At 33.2% G+C, this 18,875-nt stretch overlaps 5 protein-coding genes and 1 long non-coding RNA gene across 9 annotated transcripts in view; 2 read left to right on the top strand and 4 right to left on the bottom strand.

The window, feature by feature from the left end:
- Positions 1-738: 738 nt before the first annotated feature.
- The window catches only part of LOC144854642 (SPRY domain-containing SOCS box protein 3-like), a 20,857-nt gene continuing 2,720 nt past the window's right edge, over positions 739-18,875 (top strand). The window contains exons 1-2 of one of the 2 annotated variants that reach the window (XR_013614645.1): positions 739-910; positions 1,745-3,124. Coding sequence is in view for 1 of the 2 variants with exons in the window: in XM_078712575.1 (XP_078568701.1) it covers positions 1,945-2,712 (768 nt within the window). In the remaining variant the exon portion in view is untranslated. Of the gene's footprint in view, positions 911-1,744; positions 3,994-18,875 lie in introns of those variants that run through there. The other variant, XM_078712575.1, reaches the window with a different exon arrangement.
- Positions 4,497-8,842, bottom strand: LOC144854745 (eukaryotic translation initiation factor 3 subunit H-like). The gene is made up of 7 exons (XM_078712706.1): positions 8,768-8,842; positions 7,994-8,150; positions 7,553-7,720; positions 7,020-7,119; positions 6,704-6,850; positions 5,958-6,093; positions 4,497-5,559 (listed from the first exon to the last, which is right to left on the bottom strand). Exons 1-7 carry the CDS (start codon positions 8,825-8,827, stop codon positions 5,350-5,352), a joined length of 978 nt encoding a protein of 325 aa, XP_078568832.1. The 5' UTR covers positions 8,828-8,842; the 3' UTR covers positions 4,497-5,349.
- LOC144854643 (rRNA-processing protein UTP23 homolog) overlaps positions 9,038-18,875 on the top strand; it is a 19,133-nt gene continuing 9,295 nt past the window's right edge. Inside the window, exons 1-4 of one of the 3 annotated variants that reach the window (XR_013614647.1) lie at positions 9,038-9,094; positions 9,663-9,846; positions 10,210-10,398; positions 10,741-11,322. Coding sequence is in view for 2 of the 3 variants with exons in the window: in XM_078712576.1 (XP_078568702.1) it covers positions 9,673-9,846; positions 10,210-10,398; positions 10,741-11,103 (726 nt within the window). In the remaining variant the exon portion in view is untranslated. Of the gene's footprint in view, positions 9,095-9,662; positions 9,847-10,209; positions 10,399-10,740; positions 11,944-18,875 lie in introns of those variants that run through there. The other 2 variants (XM_078712576.1, XM_078712577.1) reach the window with 2 other exon arrangements.
- On the bottom strand, positions 11,710-14,018 carry LOC144854644 (adhesion G-protein coupled receptor D1-like). Its single transcript, XM_078712578.1, has 7 exons — positions 13,935-14,018; positions 13,296-13,513; positions 13,007-13,073; positions 12,590-12,693; positions 12,166-12,334; positions 11,900-11,980; positions 11,710-11,775 (listed from the first exon to the last, which is right to left on the bottom strand). Exons 2-7 carry the CDS (start codon positions 13,451-13,453, stop codon positions 11,749-11,751), a joined length of 606 nt encoding a protein of 201 aa, XP_078568704.1. The 5' UTR covers positions 13,454-13,513; positions 13,935-14,018; the 3' UTR covers positions 11,710-11,748.
- On the bottom strand, positions 17,696-18,109 carry LOC144854381 (uncharacterized). Its single transcript, XR_013614586.1, has 2 exons — positions 18,020-18,109; positions 17,696-17,854 (listed from the first exon to the last, which is right to left on the bottom strand). It is a non-coding gene; the product is annotated as an uncharacterized LOC144854381 (long non-coding RNA).
- LOC144853520 (retinoschisin-like) overlaps positions 18,273-18,875 on the bottom strand; it is a 1,209-nt gene continuing 606 nt past the window's right edge. Inside the window, exons 3-4 of the mRNA XM_078711214.1 lie at positions 18,693-18,831; positions 18,273-18,307 (exon numbers count right to left, since the gene is read on the bottom strand). Of these exons, the coding sequence (XP_078567340.1) occupies positions 18,273-18,307; positions 18,693-18,831 (174 nt within the window). The remainder of the gene's footprint in view (positions 18,308-18,692; positions 18,832-18,875) is intronic.

Here is an 18,875-nt window from a genome sequence, read left to right as displayed (position 1 = left end):
GCCTAGGTTATCTAAACCCATGGTTTCATAGCACATGATGTCGATAACCATGCACGTGAGGCGCAACCTTTCAATATTGTTTCATCGGTTACAACACTGAGTACTTTCGACCAATCACATGTCGCATCGGATCTTGATTCCAAGCCATGTGTCTGCTATATATTGCTGAAAATACCTCCGCGAACTGCACGTACATAAAATAAATCTGGTTAAGGCCTAATGTATCTCATAAAATTGCATTGTGACTCAGTTAAAAGAAAACAAACAAATGCCAAATACAATATGCATATATACATTCAAGCAAATTTGGCCTCATAATACAGTTTTCATAATATTTATTCAAGAACACAATGAAGTACAATATTTGCGGGATTGTTTTCGCGAAAGAGAATTAGTGTAAACACTTACATTAAACAACAAAGAATTTAATACCGACATGTCTGTGATATGACTCATTGATACAGTAGTAATATTTATTTAGTAGGCCCTTGTAATTGCAATGTTTATTTCTGATTTTATTGACGTTTGATAAGAAATAAATTTCATGATAAGGTATAATATTATATTAGGCCTAACCGAGACAACAATTAATACTGTGCACGCTTTCTTTATCTATTTGTCTCGGGATGTGGATTGTTGTCAGTGTATTATAGTCAACTTCGACCGCATTCCTGCATGCTTGAGTGGCTCTGAGTTTGCGCACTATATATCAAGGACAAAGGGTATTGTTATGATTTTTGTTACTGAGCGATGCCGATTGAGGTTGGATAAAGAGGTTTGTTTTGTGGTATCATTGTTTTTGTAAAAAGGCGGCAGCTGAATTAACACATTTCAGTACCTAGGTTCTTTTATCCGTGGTTCATGCAACCAGCCAGTACCACGAGAGCCATTTTATTTCCGTGATCAAGACGTAAGTATGCTACTAAACCTATTGCGTTTTGCTTGGGCCTAACCATTGAGTAACCTACAAGAAAGACTCGAGTCACTATACGCTATGTAATGATTAGATTGGGCTTTCTCATCTAACTGTATGTTATGGTCTGAACAGCAACGAGACATTTCGAAGCTTAGCGTGATGGAGAACTGACAATGGACCTAATTTCTGAGACCAAGATTGAAACTGTCTCTATTATAATTTCCTGCTGTTTTTACTAATTACAATAAGAAAGATGCACTCTCATATTATTCCTTATTTCCCTGTGACAAGAAAGAAGCACACAATGCAAGATCTAAGCTAGTACAATAAATCAATACTCATGTATATTATGAGGTGTATAAAAATGGTGAAATGAAGTGTTGAGCAGCTCAATGTTTTATCTTTTGCATTATAAATTCAAATAATTTGATGAAACTGGGTTGGATGCAGTCCTGTTTTTAACTTACTTTTTTTCGGATGAAAGAAAAATTCCTTGATTCCTCGATTTGAGGCCTATTTTTTTGGTCTTATTTTTATGTTATCATTTTCACATTACGAAAGAAACTCATGTGCATCTCATAAAGGTGATATCAATTTTAATGTGTGAAAGAGAAACAGTAATCCATCGAGTGATAATTCTCAAATAATTATTTATGAGTAAATACAATAACATTAGCCTGAAATGAATCTCCCTATTACTGATACATGTACCTGCACATACCGACGACACAATATTAAATAATTCCTCTACATGACATGTTCTTTTGAATTATATGAAGCCTATCTGTGTTTTAAAGATGTAATTGTCTTTTTGTTTTTTTTTTACAGATTTTGTACTTTTAATGTGTGATTGATAATGACCTTTCAAGCTCCTGGCAAATTCATGGTCTGTCATAGAAACTGAGAAACAATTTTATCACAGTGATAATTTAATCATGTTTCAGTAGACACATTGTATAGTTGACACTCTTGAATCTGTGGAATCAGGTGTATCATTTGTAGAATTATTAACTCAACAATTCAGTAAAATGAGTTACAATTTTAGTTGCAATTATATTGACGAGCCTCCAGTACGAAACTTTTGTCCAGACAACTGGACTTGGGATCTAGAAACCAAGTCACACGAGTGCCGATTGGAAGGTGTTGCCTTTCGCAAGAGTTTCTTTCATCCTAATTGGTCAAATGGTACGGCCGGCGTCCGTGGCACCAAGGCCCTCAACGGAGGACGTTATTATTGGGAAATTTACATAAACAGTCGTGTTTTCGGAACGAGTATGATGGTTGGTATCGGAACAAAACAAGCAAGGACGCATGTTGATGCCTTTGTTAATCTTCTTGGTGAAAACAATATGAGTTGGGGTTTGTCCCACAAAGGACTGATTTGGCATAATGGTACGTCACAGATATACACTAAACCGTTTACCGAAAACAAAAGTACGACGATTGGCGTTTACTTCGACGGTATGCAGGGAACACTAAGCTATTATCAAGATGGTGTGTTTATTGGTGTTGCTTTTGATGGCTTAGACGCAGTGACGGAGGAAATATATCCAATGATTTCTTCGACGGCAGCAAAGACGATCATGACTCTAGCATCAGCGTGGCGTGAAATGACCACATTGCAGGATCGATGTCGAATGGTTCTCATGAGAAATTTAAAAGGATCTTCACAAGACGTAGAAAATCTAAACTTACCGAGAAGCTTGAAAGCCTATTTGTGCGATTTAAATAAAATTAAAATAGGATATGTTCCTGACCATTATAATTCTGGTGTCTGTTTGAGAGAACAGTCGTAAAACCTGCTGATGATCTGCAACGGTGACATAACCACTTATTAGGAAGCTTTTGATTGGCGATGACATATTGTACTGTAGGACTTAATTATGCATTTGTTTATGCGTTTGTTGTCGACTGTACACCCAAAAAAGATTAAAATGCACATTCTGTGAATGTCAAAGGTCATCTGAACCCAGTATTGACCAAATTAAATCAGACTCAGACGACAAAAATTGACAATCAAACTAAACATATGAAGAGTACCTACACATAACTTCATAGTCAAGTCCTAAAGTAGGTGGTAGCAAAATCAAAAGCTCACATTAATTTACATACGATTTTGGAGTTTTGTATAATTTGTATCAGTAATTATAGTTGGTCACAAAACAAAAATTACCGTTCCATCGGGCCTAAAAAAAATTGTGTTGATGTGTTCACCATATTTTTTGTTAATAATAAATTTACCATTCATATTTTTTAGGAAAATAATTTAAAAGGATAGCAGGGGCTTCACTAAATTGTTGATATGGCTACAGTAGTGTTCACTTTTTAAGAATTGTAAAAAAAAAAAATGTCCCATTATCCAATAGTAGCCTTTATGGTAACCCCCTTTTTGGCCTCATTAACCGTTTTCTAAATAGACTTCGGGAAACAGGGTAAAACTACACTGGTTATACTGACAACATGGTATTAATAGTAGTCAAACTAAATAACCTTTTTTGTTTGTTAATACACTTGCATACTTTGAAAGTATTTATTTATTTTGCAACAATAGAAATTCTCTTCTTTTTGGTAGATTCTAAAATCAGCAATACTGGTAGTTTAACATGGGTACTGTTATTGTCCAAATTAGATCGTGTTTTACTATCATTGTGTAGTGAAAAAAAGAATGGTTTTTATTCTATATTGTTCACCATACAAGTGCAATGGATATGTAGAGATATTGAAACCCATTCTGATTGATATTTTTTTCATATTTGTGTTGTTGATTAATAATAGCATAGTAATTAAGTTGAGAAATCCAATAGTAAATGTTGTCCAAGATAGGAAATGTACTAAACTTGTGTACATATTACAATAGTACTGAGTGTGTGTGCAATAAATGTATGCATTACGTAGGTATGTTAAGTAGCAACATACCAACCATATGTATAACTGTTGTTTTGATTGCATAGACAATTGCCACTTTTCATATTAGTAAAAAAATAAATAAAAAATATAGTTCCACCATTGGATTTTCCAATTCTTTGTAAATGCCACCTGGAATCGTAATTGTTATTAAATATGCTTTAGTCACTGTATTTGTGTTTTGTTTATATTTAATATAGTATGGCATTTTCAGAGTTCCTAAAAGAAATATGGGAGAGTTTATTCAAGTGTGACCAAACTGTAGAGAGTGCTATCAAATCAATCAGCATCTTTTGTATAGTAAACAAGTGGCTATTTGCATTGTGCAAAATGTTTTCTTTTTATACCAACAATCTGGAGAAATTGTAGCTTTAGATTTTCAACCATGGATGGTTATATACATTAATATATCATGTGACGAATTTAACTGTTGAATACTTGAAATGTCCGCGGCGTACACTAAATCATGATACATTTTACTATAATTAACCGAGTTTAACAGTGCTTTGATTGGCAGGTGGTAATATTTGTGCACCTTTCTAAGGCTGTAAAATCAAATATCCGATATTATATATTAATTTTATTTCCTGTACAGAAAAAAGTCTTTGATGCCGAGTTAATAACACACAACAGTACAGTATCATTAACAATAAAGTTGCAACACAGTGAAGCAAAATCCACTTAGATGAATTTAATTGATATGACGATGCAAATATGGCAATGCAATGTGGCCGTAATTACAGTAATTCATTTGAAAGTACACTATGTACTAGTAATAAATGGTCTGTGACTACAGTATTTGTATTTTTATCATTTTGGATTATTTAAATTACCGCACACAAAATTTGAATTAAAATTATTATGACAATAATGTCAAACAGAATATGAATTTTTAAATTAACAGACGATGGTTTTATTTAAATTATATATCTACAGCATCTGTTGAAGTAATAGTTAAATTTATGTTTTTCGCTTTTGAATGTACTGCATGGGCATCATTTAAACTGATTTAAATTTTATATCTTCAGCATCTGTTGAAATAATGGTTACATTTTTCTAGTTGAATGTACTGGTCTGGGCATTTCTTTAAATAGCTTAGTACTATTAAAGTGCTATTTTTAAAACATTAGAACCTTCATTTTCACCAGATTATCAGTACGGTATAGATATCCATATGATAATTCTGTAATACAACATTACATATATCGCCTAGTATCATAGACAATAGCCTAACCTTTAACCTAAAACCTTACATGATACAGCAGAACATGGTGATACACATGCTGTATTAGATATTGTGTAAATACTGCACTGAGAATCGGCCATATTTTTACTGTAGGGCCTTGATAAAACTACAATCTCAGATTTTAGCCATATCGACTTTCATGTCATTTTGGACGAAACCAAGATTATGGAGTTTTGCAAGTGTTTACTCTTTAGTATACCATATACCATGATATAATAAACAACTAGTGTTAGATTGGGTGAGTTTTAGTTTATAATTAATTTTTCTTGTCTTATCTGATTTTTCATTCTTTTGGTTGGAGGGCTTCTGCCATGAATAACTTGCCAAAGCTTTGTGTAGCAAATCTGCTGATCTCATCACAATGCTTCTTCATCTGTCCTGATATGAGAAGGCTGTCTAAGCGCGATGGTACAACTGGTCCCTTCTGCTTACTTAAGTCTTCTTCTGGTAGTGGAGGAAGACCCTTTGCTGCTCTAGCCTCGTTTTCTTGTTTCTAAGATGCAAGTTTAATCAAATTTGGTTTGAAATAATCTCAGTATGCAACAATATTCTCTCAACTATTATGTGACAAAAAAAATGTGATGTGCCCATATATGGACATGATGTCATATCACTACCATATTTGGGAATTTCACTACCATTATTTGGGCACATCACACTTTTTTTGTCAAACTAGTTTGATAGTGTAGACAGAGCTTTGGACCTAAAAAATAGAGACATTTAATTTTGACCATGGTGGAATAGCTAATCTAGGCATGGCACATTCTGCTAAAGTAAGATTTCCCTACCTAGGAAATATAACATGTTATATTGACCAGGTAAGAAGGAACATATATGGTCATATCATATGTCCATATATTTGTAAGGCTATGTAATACATAAACAACATACCCTTTTGTACATCTGTTGATGCTTATTGGCATTTATCTTGTATAGCGTTCGTTGATAGTTTAAAAACTTCATTGTTTCTTGGTTAATGTCATCTAGGCAATCCATCAACAATTCCATGTTCTTTTCCAAAACATTGCTGAAAGAACAATTCATTAGTAGTAGCATCAATATCCAAAATGATACAATATCTACATGATTTGTTTGTATTGTATTGATGATCTGAGCTGCTATACAATGAATGTTTTGAGTTAAAATGGGGAGAATATTTCATGAGTTCAAATGGACTTTTCAATTTAACGAGGCAGAACTGGGCTCAATAGCCAGGCTTAAAATGACTGAAAACATTCTCCCATATAATCATCATTTTATATTATAACACACCTACTGTTAATAACTACTACTACTTCTCAATAATCCACTGCTTTCCTCTTTAATCTATATCAAAGGTTAGGCCATTAAAAAAGGCAGCTCTTGGAATTTAGCCGAATATTATTCTAGTTACAGACAACATACATGACACTTGCATCTCGTTGCAGAACATTTTTAGAATGTTTACAAACAGTGGAATGTGCAATAGGATCATTAAATAGTTTTCTTGGGTTTTTTTCCCCTTGCAGTAGAACTAAGACTGAATGTCATGTGACACAAAATTAACCAATCGGACAGTAAGAATACCATCAGGTGTGTTATATAGATCTTACAATCTAATACAAATATATTTTCTGGATTTATAATAACAATCTTACCCAGTGGCCAAGTTGAGGAATGTGTCTCCACAAGGTGGTGATTTCTCCTCCAATTCACACAGCATTATGTTAATGAGATGCGAATTACGGATGTTCACCGGTATCTCTTCAAACAGTTTCTCATAAGTAAGACCATTCTTTTTGGTACTATAATAAACAAAATAAAAATTACTAATGAAAAAAAAAATAGTAATCAATAATATTTTTCTTTTATTATTTTCATCAATCTTGTTTATACAAAGTTATGACATAACTATGGCTATATGTCCAAGATTATTGCCTGTACTGGCAAAGCTTTACTTGAGCTATTAATTACCATTCAGGTGAAAAGTCTTGTTCTCTGTATGTTTCCATTGCTTGAGGTGTTAATCGGTAAGCTTTTAGGCTAAGGCTTCCTTTTGCTGTCTTTATTGGATCTAAAGGGAAAAAAGAAATTAAAAACTAAACATTGCATTTGCATCCATAAAGAAAAATTAATTTTTAAAGTTCACAGTAAAGTTTAATCCATTTTCACACTTTGCTTTTATCCATGCAAGATTCTCAAGAACATTATTTCTCCTTCAAGAAACTCATAAGGTATAAAAAAAGACAATAGAGCCTCACACATTTATGATAAACCAACACCTAACAAATGTGTTACATTATATACATTCATCAGTGCAAAATTACTTCCATTTATTGTGATTTGCATATAAAATATACATAGAAATTATGTTTGCTCTGAGAAAAACAGATAAATAAAAAACTAACAAAAACAATTACAAAGTGTCACATCACTCTCGTACGGTATACTGACAAGCATTCAGTGCTCGAATATGTTATTATTAACTGTGTGGACCCAATTCTTACCATAAATGAGGACAACAGATTCTTCTATAGAATGTTGGTAATTAAATTGTGAGTCTAACAACTCCTTGTTTAGAAACGTTCCGTAGTGAGTGGACTGGTACCAGCCTACATGTAGATGGTCAATATTCACATGTCGTAGGTTTCTCATCATCTCCATCTGGTATTGAACTAAAATAAGACAAATATGGTGGTGATATGCCCAAATATGGTAGGGATATGACATTTTTTTTGTCACATAAAGTTTGATAATGTAGACAGAGCTATAAAGAAAATTTATATATAGTTTACAGGCTTTAGGTACTGTAGGTGCAATCTAGAAGAAGGCAAGTCTACATTTTTTTCGGACTTATGATTTATGAAACAGATTGTTGTCGTTATGTACTTGGGATAAATATTTTCATTCTTTACTATATTATTTTACAATTAATAAGTCATCGTCACCTTCATCAAAGTCTTCATCGTCGGTGTGCTTCGGGAAGGGGAAACAATTTGTTATTTCAAGAGTATCCTTGGCAACAAGACCAAGCAGCACTCCTTGTACAAGTTCACCGGTGCATCCTCCTTCTTCTTCACAATGCTTGACAATCTTGAGGGCAACCTACAGTATGAACAAGATTTAAATATAAATTAACACTCTCTGTACTTGTCCTTGGCAGTGTATATAGTGATGATCTGCTGTATGCCAGCCAGGGCAGCGCCGTCGGAACTGTTACCACACACAGCAAACATTCCAACCTGCCCAATTTCTCCAGAAGCCTCCAATCTACCGAATTTTAATTAACAAAATCTCCAGAAATTTTGGTTCTAGCCTAGCTAGGCTACTAGGCCTAGTCTAGATAAAAATCTTAAAAACATCTTTTTTTTAACACACATTTAATTGTTCAAATTCTGTTTCTGTATTTTTTAATACATCCAGCAGCGGGGAAACCAATCATGAATCTACACTCTAGCTAAGCCTACTAGACTAGGCCTAGCTTAGGCTAGTACTACTACTAGCTAGGCCTACTACTACTTGTCTAGCGTAGTAGGCCTCTTCTTCTCTGCGCGCCTCCATCGCGCTTTTGTTTCCGCTTTTTAGCCAGGATTAATATGCCTAGCCTACCATCATATTTTGCGCATTGAACAGCTATACGACTCATCTCTACAACCTATACACGAGTTTATTAAACTATTAAGTTAACTTTCCATTCCTAAATACACTAAAAAACGACATACTAAGCCATCAATCTGTACTTGAGATACAGGCTGGTCCAACGTGCTCACGACGGCTGCCATTTTTTCACTTCTTCGACATCCTCTTCCCACATTTAAAATAGTTTATAATATTCCAAAAAGTTGATTTTATACATATACAAGTCAATTTGTATAGTATTTAATATTTTTTAAATTATGAAATAATTTTGTTTAATTTCTTCCGCTATAATTCAGCTGAACTATTTTTTTAATTAGTTTTTTAAACTTTTAAAAGGTTAAATGTCAAACACATGTGCTTTCTTCTTGCTGTTTGTTTTTGTGTTTCGCCGACGTCGATCTCTATTTTTGGTTATTAATTTGATTCTTTTTGTTGACTTTATATTTGTATTGCAATTATTGATGTGTTCATTGTTTAATACATGTAGAGACACCTATTAATAGCCATATATAACTACCTAGGCCTCTAAATAAGCTAGCTTAGGCCTAGCTAGGCCAAACGTATTATTAGCCTACTTACTAGAGTACTAGCTAGCCATAACGAACAGTCTTTTCGGGCCGGGCTGCCTAGGCTAGGTAGTGCTGTGGGTCCTCGGCCTAGTTAGTAGGGTGTTCTCTGTGCAAAGGATTGTGCAGTACTACTGTACCCGCAAAAGTCTTGCTCTAGCTAGGCCTAAAAAGGCATGGTTTTACTTTAGTAACTATGGTGTGGGTTACACCAAAAAAGTGGTTAATTTTATAATTAATATTTATTAATAATGTTGTAATTAAATCATTATGTAAATCACTCAGTATGTAGGCTAAGGCTATAACTGTAAATTATGTTTTGGTGGGCAAAGTAGATATTTTTCCAAAAGCTAACCAGTTTATTAACATTTTCTAAAACAAATATTTTTCCCTCTCCCATTTTCTCTCCCAGTAGCAACGAAATGAAGGTGAGGCGATACAAACATGCAAGGCGCTTTTTGTCATTTTATAAAAACAACTACCAGTTTCGAGCACCGTACCAGATTCTCATTGATGGTACATTCACCAACATGGCTCTGCAATACAAAATCAATCTCAAGGAACAGATACCAAAATATATTGGAGAAGAAGTACAGGTACTTAAGCACTGCATTTTCATGATTTACACCATTTTAAAGCTTTAGATTTTTCGAGACAAAATCGAGAGAGTTAACAGACCGCAACAGGGGAGTAGAATGCGCTTTCAGTCTTAGCTGCTAAAATGCATTTTGATTTAAAGACATGTCAACACAATTGATGGCTAGCTTCCTAGATTTTGTATAGACTGAAAATTAAACACAATACAGTATTCTGTGCTTATAATACGCATCATATCATTCACAGATTGAATAGAAAGCTACCTATCTTCCATTGAGTGAACTCCATACACAGGTACCTACTGTATTTACTGAAACCAAATCTTGAGATATCTTAACATGATAATTTATTTTTTTAAAAAGCTTCTCACTACCAATTGCGCAATATCGGAAATGGAAAACCTTGGGAGTAAATTGTATGGTGCCATGTCAATCTTAAAACGGTTTAAAGTGCGTAAATGTGCACATCACGGTAAACCTGTCGGTGCGTCAGAGTGTCTATTGAGTATGCTAGTGGATGGTAACCAGCATCATTACTTTATTGCAACTCAGGTAGGCTAAAGTCGTTGGTTTAATTGATTTTCCACTGATCATGTGATTAACCTAATGTAATAACATGTCTGGTGATTCCCTAGCAAGTGAAAAAAAGATGGTGGGTATACGGTGGATAATTTTTGCTGTAGCACGAAAATAAAAATCCGAAGTTGAATAAAAATACCAGAAACTTAAAATTCAAGTTATATTACCTATATTATTTTCAACAAGATTGTGTAACATAAATAAAATTCCAAAAAATAAGCCTTCAATCATAGATTTTATGTCCATTTGAGAATACATTGTGATAGTATAGTACAGTAGTTCAAACTTAACCAAATTGTTTCTTGAACTCAATAGGATCCAGATTTATCAAACCAATTGAGAAAAGTTCCAGCCGCACCTTTGCTGTATATAAACTTCAACGCCATTGTATTAGAAAAACCGTCAGTTGTGTCCCAAAAAACTGCAGACAGTAAAATAAGCAATAATTTGGCACCTTCAACGGAGGAAAAAGACACTCTTAAGAAATTAAAACAAAGATTCTTGCCGCAAGCTGAGAGAGTTCGTTTTAAAAAGAAAAAACCTAAAGGACCAAACCCATTGTCGGTTAAAAAGAAAAAGAAACGAAGTGAAGGAAATATTGTAAATAAATCGGGAAGTGAGGGAAGCAAAAGAAAAGGAAGGCAAAGAAGGAAAAGAGTACCAAAGTCAACTGATTAGAACATTTAGATTGTCTAGAGCACTAAACAAAAGTATTGGGAATCAACAAATTCCATATTGTTTCTTTTTTACAACTATTAAGCCGAGACACTATTATTATTTGTTTTGATAGAGTTGGCTTTCTGGTACAAACTCCTGTCTCATTAGAAATAACATTCTATTCAATAGTGTGCTGTATAAAGCTCTGTCTACACTATCAAACTATTTGGACAAAAAAAAGTGTGTTGTACCCAAATATGGTAGTGATATGACATCATCATGTCCATTGTGGGCACATCACATAAATTGTGATAGTGTATACAGAGCTTTACCTCAGTTTCTTCAACTTCAAACAAGTAATGTTTTTATTCAAATGACAAATCTAACACACAACAATATCACATAACTCTTAACATTTACAAAAGTGTTGATAAAAGTTTAAATCGCCCAGCAAAAAAATAATTTGAGATCTTAAATAAAATGTTCAAGAGCGAAATAGATATTTTTGTTTTGTACAAAGCCAAGTTAAGGGTCTTTCACACCTCTTCCGGCACTGTTCCGGTCCGGCGAATCGAACATCAATGTTTCGTTTTCTTTTCGTCTTCACGAACAGGTGTGAAAGACCCTTTACACAGTACATTATTTTATGCAGTATGGTAAACAACTTCAGGTAAAATAAGTCTGGAGGTCAGTCTGAAAGAATAAAGATATAATTGATAATTAATAATAAATATAGTATTTCAGAAGTTGGTGAATATTTTTCACGTTTTAATGAATTAATGCCGTTTTAAAATAAATAGCAATATATACTGTTTACCCTCGTAATTGTAGTGGTGGTTTTTCTCGACGATATCTGGTTGTTAAAACATTGAAAGTGTTTCCTGAAGGCATATCGAACCTGAAAATGAATCAAATGTTTTTAACTAACTATCGATTAATTCCTAGTAAACTTAATTGCCACCGGAAAGCAAGTGGTGCTATTGGCAATAATTGGATTAAATTGTAATATCAAATCCAGAATTTTAAAGCTCTGTCTACACTATCAAACTAGTTTGACAAAAAAAGTACGATATGGCTACCTACCTCTTGACTTAGGCAAAACTGTGAGATCCAGATCCACAACCCCTGAAATGCAGCAGAAACGATGAAAATAAACTGAGTATACATTGAATCATTAAGAATGACGAAGAAGCCCGTCACCCACGGCAATCCAACCACTGGGGCTAACAGCAACACCCTGTATGACATTGATCTACAACAATGAAGATAGCGATAATTAATAATGGAAAAAAAGTCCATAAATATGTTGCATCTTATACAAATTAGCCGTAAAAGAGACAAATGCCTTCTGAACTATCTTTAACTCAGTCTACACTATCAAACTAGTTTGACAAAAAATGTATGATATACCCAAATATGCACAAATATGGTAGTAATATGACATCATCATGTCCATATATGGGCACATCACATTTTTTTGTCACATAAAGTGTAGACAGAGCTTTACCTTAGTTTCTTCAACTTCAGATGTTCATCATGTTCGCTGGTAGGCATTGATGTTGATTTTTTATATACTTCATAAAATACAACGATTAATTGAACTGATACAATCTGTGGAGAATACAATTGAAGTTAAAATGAAATATTAGTGGATCCGGAAAAGGTGCAGCTTAGTCGTGAAAAGAATCAAGTTTACCACAATATATTGCACTTGATGTTTTTGCAATACTGCACATTTTTTTGTATTCAATATTTAAAATAACATATTACGGTACTATTTGTGGATGTCATACTATTTTATTTCAAAATTTAATTGAAACCAACAGCGATAAAAACCACCACTACAGGTTTGATGAACATAAAACGAACATGCACACCAGCAGCTGCAGTGTTCAATATAGACATATCAATTGGAGAATATTACCAGAATAGTTGAAGCAACTGGTACAATGAACGTCAAGATCACTCGATTACTTGTATTCAACCAGCAACTGAAATGACAAAGATTCTAAAATGTATCATCAATTCTCTTATAAAAAGTAATTTGATAGGAAGTTGTTCTCCTATACATACTACCGGTTCTAGGAAAGTTTCGAAGTCAGTCAACATTGGATGCATGTTTCTGTTTATTCCCGATGTTTTGGAAGGAAGCCCTCTGAAAATGTTAATATTTATATCGTCTTAATATACTATACTTAGTAAATAATTTTTACCTGGACGATGCGTATTCCTCTCTCGTAACACCAACTACCGTTGCTACACCTACAAGAGGCAGCATCCAACCAATCACTCGAAAGTATTTAAAACGTTTCTGGTGATCTGCAAACGGATGTCTGATCTTGCAGTACAGTTCTGTACACCAGAGAATCATCCACAAGAAGGATACGAGCAGACTATAATGAAGGCTTGCAGCTACAATAGTGCAAATAACCTAAAATAGATCTAAAAAGTCTGTTTTACACTATCAGGAAAAACTAAACATTTTAGTATCCCATGGACTCTTCAATATGTCCATGTAGACCTTGTAGAATTTCCAGAATCGCGAGCGGATTCATATTCTCACGATCGAAAGTGTTTATACATAATTATGCGATTGCGCAGATATTTTGGCTTCTGGGAGCTTAATACTGTGTCAAACACTGGAATTATCTATAATGTGCCAAGCTAACTTGAATATTCAAAATTTCACACCGTTTTAGAACATAAATTAAATCACTTTATTAGAGATATAGGACATATTCATCATGGGACCGCAACTTTGAATATGCAAATAAGGACGCGTGATTTCCTTTGGGTCGTGAATCTACACAATCCAAATTAATTTTTGCAATTAAGAACAAAAAATTACTTACACGTTGTTTAATGTTCAGTGTCAGACATGTGAATGATGTGTTTATGCAGAGAAGAGAAATCACAAGGTGCCGCAAAATAACAAAGCGTTCATTCTTACGCAATTCTCTGTAATACAATTGCAATAGTTTGACCGTGGTTACTTGTATTATATTCACACACGCGTTTAGTCTAACGCAGCGTATTATTTATGCTTGGTTCCCACTAGAGACGCAACACAACGACGTACCGCAACGTAAGGGATTTGACTAATCAGTCATTGGTCACCTCGTTTGCGTTGCGTTTACGTCTTGCGTTGCGTCCTAGTGGGAACCAAGCTTAAATTAGACGCCACGGAGATAAGTACAGTGACCACTTGAATAGTTTTTACTTGAATCGTGTTGCTTTTAGTTTTGTTGTTGTTGAAATCAAATAAGCCTATACTTTATTGCGCTTTCATGAGAGAGGATTGCAAAGCATTTATCTGTCATTCGATTCGGTGAATTTACAAACCTCAGCATGAGCAAATAGTTTCTCTAGACACGACCTACCTTCTGCAAATGAATCCTGCCGAAGTTTATCATCTGGTCTCTATACTATCATTTTTTGCCAAACTCAAGGGTTTGCTCGAGTGACAAACTAAACGTTACTTTAAAGATATATTGTCCCTCAAAACATGAAAAATGAAGATTAATAAAATCAGACTTTAAATAGGCAATATTGCTGTTTTAATCAAGTTATTTACTTCTGTAATAACTTTAAAGACAAAATAAACGGTTAATTTTAACAAAAAATCATTGTCTGACAGACAATTTAAGTATTTTTGCTTTAAATTACATTTTTTTTTCAGGTAAATCATTTTTGTTCGATTCAGTTTTTGGTCAAAGTGAATAACTAATATGTGACATTAAAATGGAATATTTTAAAAAAATTGGGAAAAAAAATGTTTGTTAAGGAGACAATATATCTGTAAGCTCTTGTTACTAAAAGTGATGTAAAAGAACAAACTCACGGTATCATGTATATGATGATTATGATTGAAACTAGAAATATGGTTGAAATTGAAATACCGATCAACGTCAGTACGCTTGTTATCAGTTCCTTCACTTCGTCTAGTACCTAAAAACGCACAGTCAATTTATTATCAGAAACAATAATAAGATGCGTCGAACATATTATGCCGTTAATGTTATATTTTTAGTTTATGTAATAATTGTATAATAAATAAACTGCCAAATCGATAAAAAAAAAAGATAAAAGTAGGTGTGGGATAAAAATGAAGATGACAGTTACGGAAGCAAAGAATTCATGATAAATAAGAAAACATTTAGGAATGTATTGTCAAAACTACTAATACTTAGAACTATCAAGTCGATGAAAATTAGAAGATAAAAGTTGTGTGGGATAAAAATGAAGATTTTAAGGAAGCAAAGAATTCATGATAAATAAGAGAATATTTATAGGAATGTATTGTCAAAGCTACTAATACTTAGAACTGCCAAATCGAAGACAATTTAGAAGATAAAAGTATGTGTGGGATAAAAATGAAGATTTTACGGAAGCAAAGAATTCATGATAAATAATGTAGGCATGTATTGTGAAAGTTACATAAACTTGCGCAAGAACACAAGCGCACCACAGGCAATTTGATCAAAGCAATTGCGTTGCACCTAAGTCGCTACACTACGTACAAGTGGGAACAAAAACAAATTGGTTATAGGCAATTTGATGGTTAAAGTCATGCAAATTACTGTGGTTAATCAAATTTGCTTTTAGAAACGAATACCTCACTGCTACTGCTCTCTACTTGCATAAGAATCGCAAAAGAAGTCAAATGGTTGCACACGCACGTGACACTTGCCGCTTGGTTGTTATCCGTTTCAATTGAACAACCTTCTGTTGACCAAAATCTTACAAAGAAACAATAATAATTTCATAGTAATGTGTTTTTTTGTTTGTTTATTTATGTGATACTATGAGTAGACCAATCCCTCATTGATTGAACTTACGGTATATCTGATGTTGTTCCATCCAAAAAACAGCACGTTAGCTTTCGATTTTCTTGAATATTGTTAGCATGCTAAAAGTAAAACATATTATACATCATTAGGCCTATAATCACCATAACAATATGTAATATATATAATTATTGGACAACAGTTTAAATAATAGAATATTACAGGTAAATAAATTGTGTTGGATCTAATTTTGGTCAAAGTGATTAACTATATACACACGATTAAATATATTGAACCTCCAAAAAGTTTAAGGATGAGGGGTCCGGAAAAATGTTAATAAATCATTTTTTCGGGGGACAATGCCTGATGACTTACTGGCGGCAATGTTATGTTGATGTTCACATCCGTTACTTCATCTAAATTTACGTCATATACATTTATAGATATGATATCGCTGATTAGTGTCATCGGAATGCCAGATCTGTTGATAAAATTATATTTCTTTTAGACAGCGTGGAATAAATTTTCTGGATCTCTTATCTTATCTCAAAATATTATTAGGCCTATTGTGGAAATATAAATTGATATCTTGAATTGAAAAAAAAATTATATCTTTATTGTTTTAAGCTTTGTCTACAGTGTGATTTGCCTAAATATGGTAGTGATATGCCTTAATATGGTAGTGGTATTACATCATCATCTCCATATATGGGCACATCACATTTTTTGTCACATAAAGTTTGATAGTATAGACAAGGCTTTATAGCTTAATAGTATCCTTTAAGTTTATTTAAACCCTTGGTATCTTTATTATAAAATCGTCTTCTAATAATAAAATACATTGTCAGTCAAATTCTTACAACTTTTACAGTAAAATTACAAAGACAGAAGACATTTTAATTTTCTCTATAAACAGCAATAATTTCAGATCTCTAAAACTGCTGATTTTCTTAATTGAACTTCTACCATTAATGTTGTAGAACTTGTCTAAAATGTTGGCAGACAGTCTACAGTATGCAAGTAAGCGGTCATTAGAAACTATTGATCATTGAGTATTCTATATCGAATTATGACGACGTCTAGGCCTACTACGTTTACTGGTCTATTAGATTATATTTATTTAGTAAATTGGTTGTAAATCGTACAAGTTATGTACTGCCTCGCTTTCATTGGAGTTAACTACAAAGATTGCCATACCAAGATATTCTGAAATTAAGTTAAAAAGGTAATCATTAATTATTTAAATCACAAATGCATGAATATATTAAACGCAACCATGTATAAATGATACAAATAGTATATGCCTAAATTTTGCTTAAAGATGTATTGTCCACCTGAAAAAATAATTCTGAACACAATTTTTGTTGAATATGCCATTGTAATATAACATAATAGTTATCCACTTTGACAAAAAATTGGATCGAAAAAAAATGTATTTCCCTGAAAAAATGGTAAAATTGGCTGCCAGCCAATGGATTTTTGGTTGAATTTAACCATCTATTTTGTCATTTTATAGGCCTAAGTACAGTGAAAACATTTTTTTTTCTACAAAAGTGACAGACCTTATTAAAACTACAAACTAAGATATTCAAAGTCTGATTTAATTAATCTTCATTTTTCATCTTTTGGGGGGACAAAACATCTTTAAGCATTAAGTTCATTGTGTATCTGTGTAACTTTATTGAACTTTTGCTTGGAAAGTGTTGCTGTCGTGTATGAAAATCTACACGGTATGTAGCATTGCATTAAATATAGAATGTTTTTAGTAATAAAGTTGTTACATCAGCGAGCGAATAACATCAAATGAACTGATTGAGACTAAAGCATTGACGAAAAGAATATTATTAGCTGTACTGTTTAATTGTCGTTACCGTCTGAACGGGCGTCTGAATTAGAAGAAGGGACGAGCTGTATTGCCGTTTCGCTGATATCCACTGAAACGATTCCCTCATCAGTGTTGGGTGTCCATAACAAGACTCCTTCGACTGTGAATAATATCAATAATAATATTCCAAATAAAAGGCAAATTACTGAATAAAATGAGGTCTATAACAAGATTTTCTTTCGACAAAACGATATCAATGGTAACTGTTTCGGAATGCGCGTGACTTTCTTTTCCGTATGTTTAGGCCTACAGCACTTCGTCTTACCTGGTTCAGTAAAACGCTTTTCGCCGCCTTGTTTATCCATTTCACTAAGCTGTAAACGTGTCACCTCATTAACATTATCAATGTAGTTTATTGTTGATTGAATAGAACTATCTTCAATATAGTCATCAGGATTTTCTAGAACAGAAATAATCACTATATCAAAATATCAAATTAAGAGCCGTAGGCCAACACATATGACGTTGTTTTATAAGGATTGATACAACACAAATTTATGGTCCTCGAATAAAGTTTGCTATCTTAAAATACCATTTCGTAGATTAAGAGTAACTGTAACAATAACGTTTTAACTGTTACAGGTCCACAAACATGCAATAAACTTGATGAAAGTTTAAAAAACGCTAAATCAATATTTATCTTTCAAAAAAAATTACTAAAAACTCAATTAATTAATTTTTATTATTATTATTAATTTAAAATAAGTTATAAGCACATTTTCTGAAAATTTTTTTGTTGTTATCTTTTCTTTGCATGTGACAAGAAACTTATTTTCTTCTAATACAGGATACCCAATTATTGAAATTAATAAATGTTCTTCAAATGAAATTGAATAAACATTGAGCTATATCTCTGTGGAATAAACGACAATTGTAAAACTTATTTTAACATCACTATTGAAATGATACGGTACATTTTGTTTCAAATATTCACATACCTAAACAGCCTAGAATTTCAAATCGCATGACGGGCCATTTTGTCCATGATTGTGGTACGATAAAGGCGACATGGACTTCGATTTCATATGGCAACATGTTCACAACCGGACTATTATTGTCCGTGTTACCAGTAAATGTCTAGAAAAACCACATACATAAATAAAAATGGTAATTACTCAATA

Source organism: Antedon bifida, chromosome 10 (genome assembly GCF_963402885.1).
Source record: "Antedon bifida chromosome 10, ecAntBifi1.1, whole genome shotgun sequence".
NCBI classification, from domain to species: Eukaryota; Metazoa; Echinodermata; class Crinoidea; order Comatulida; family Antedonidae; genus Antedon; species Antedon bifida.
Note: the sequence above shows the minus strand (reverse complement) of the source record. Positions and strands in the feature narration are given on the sequence as shown.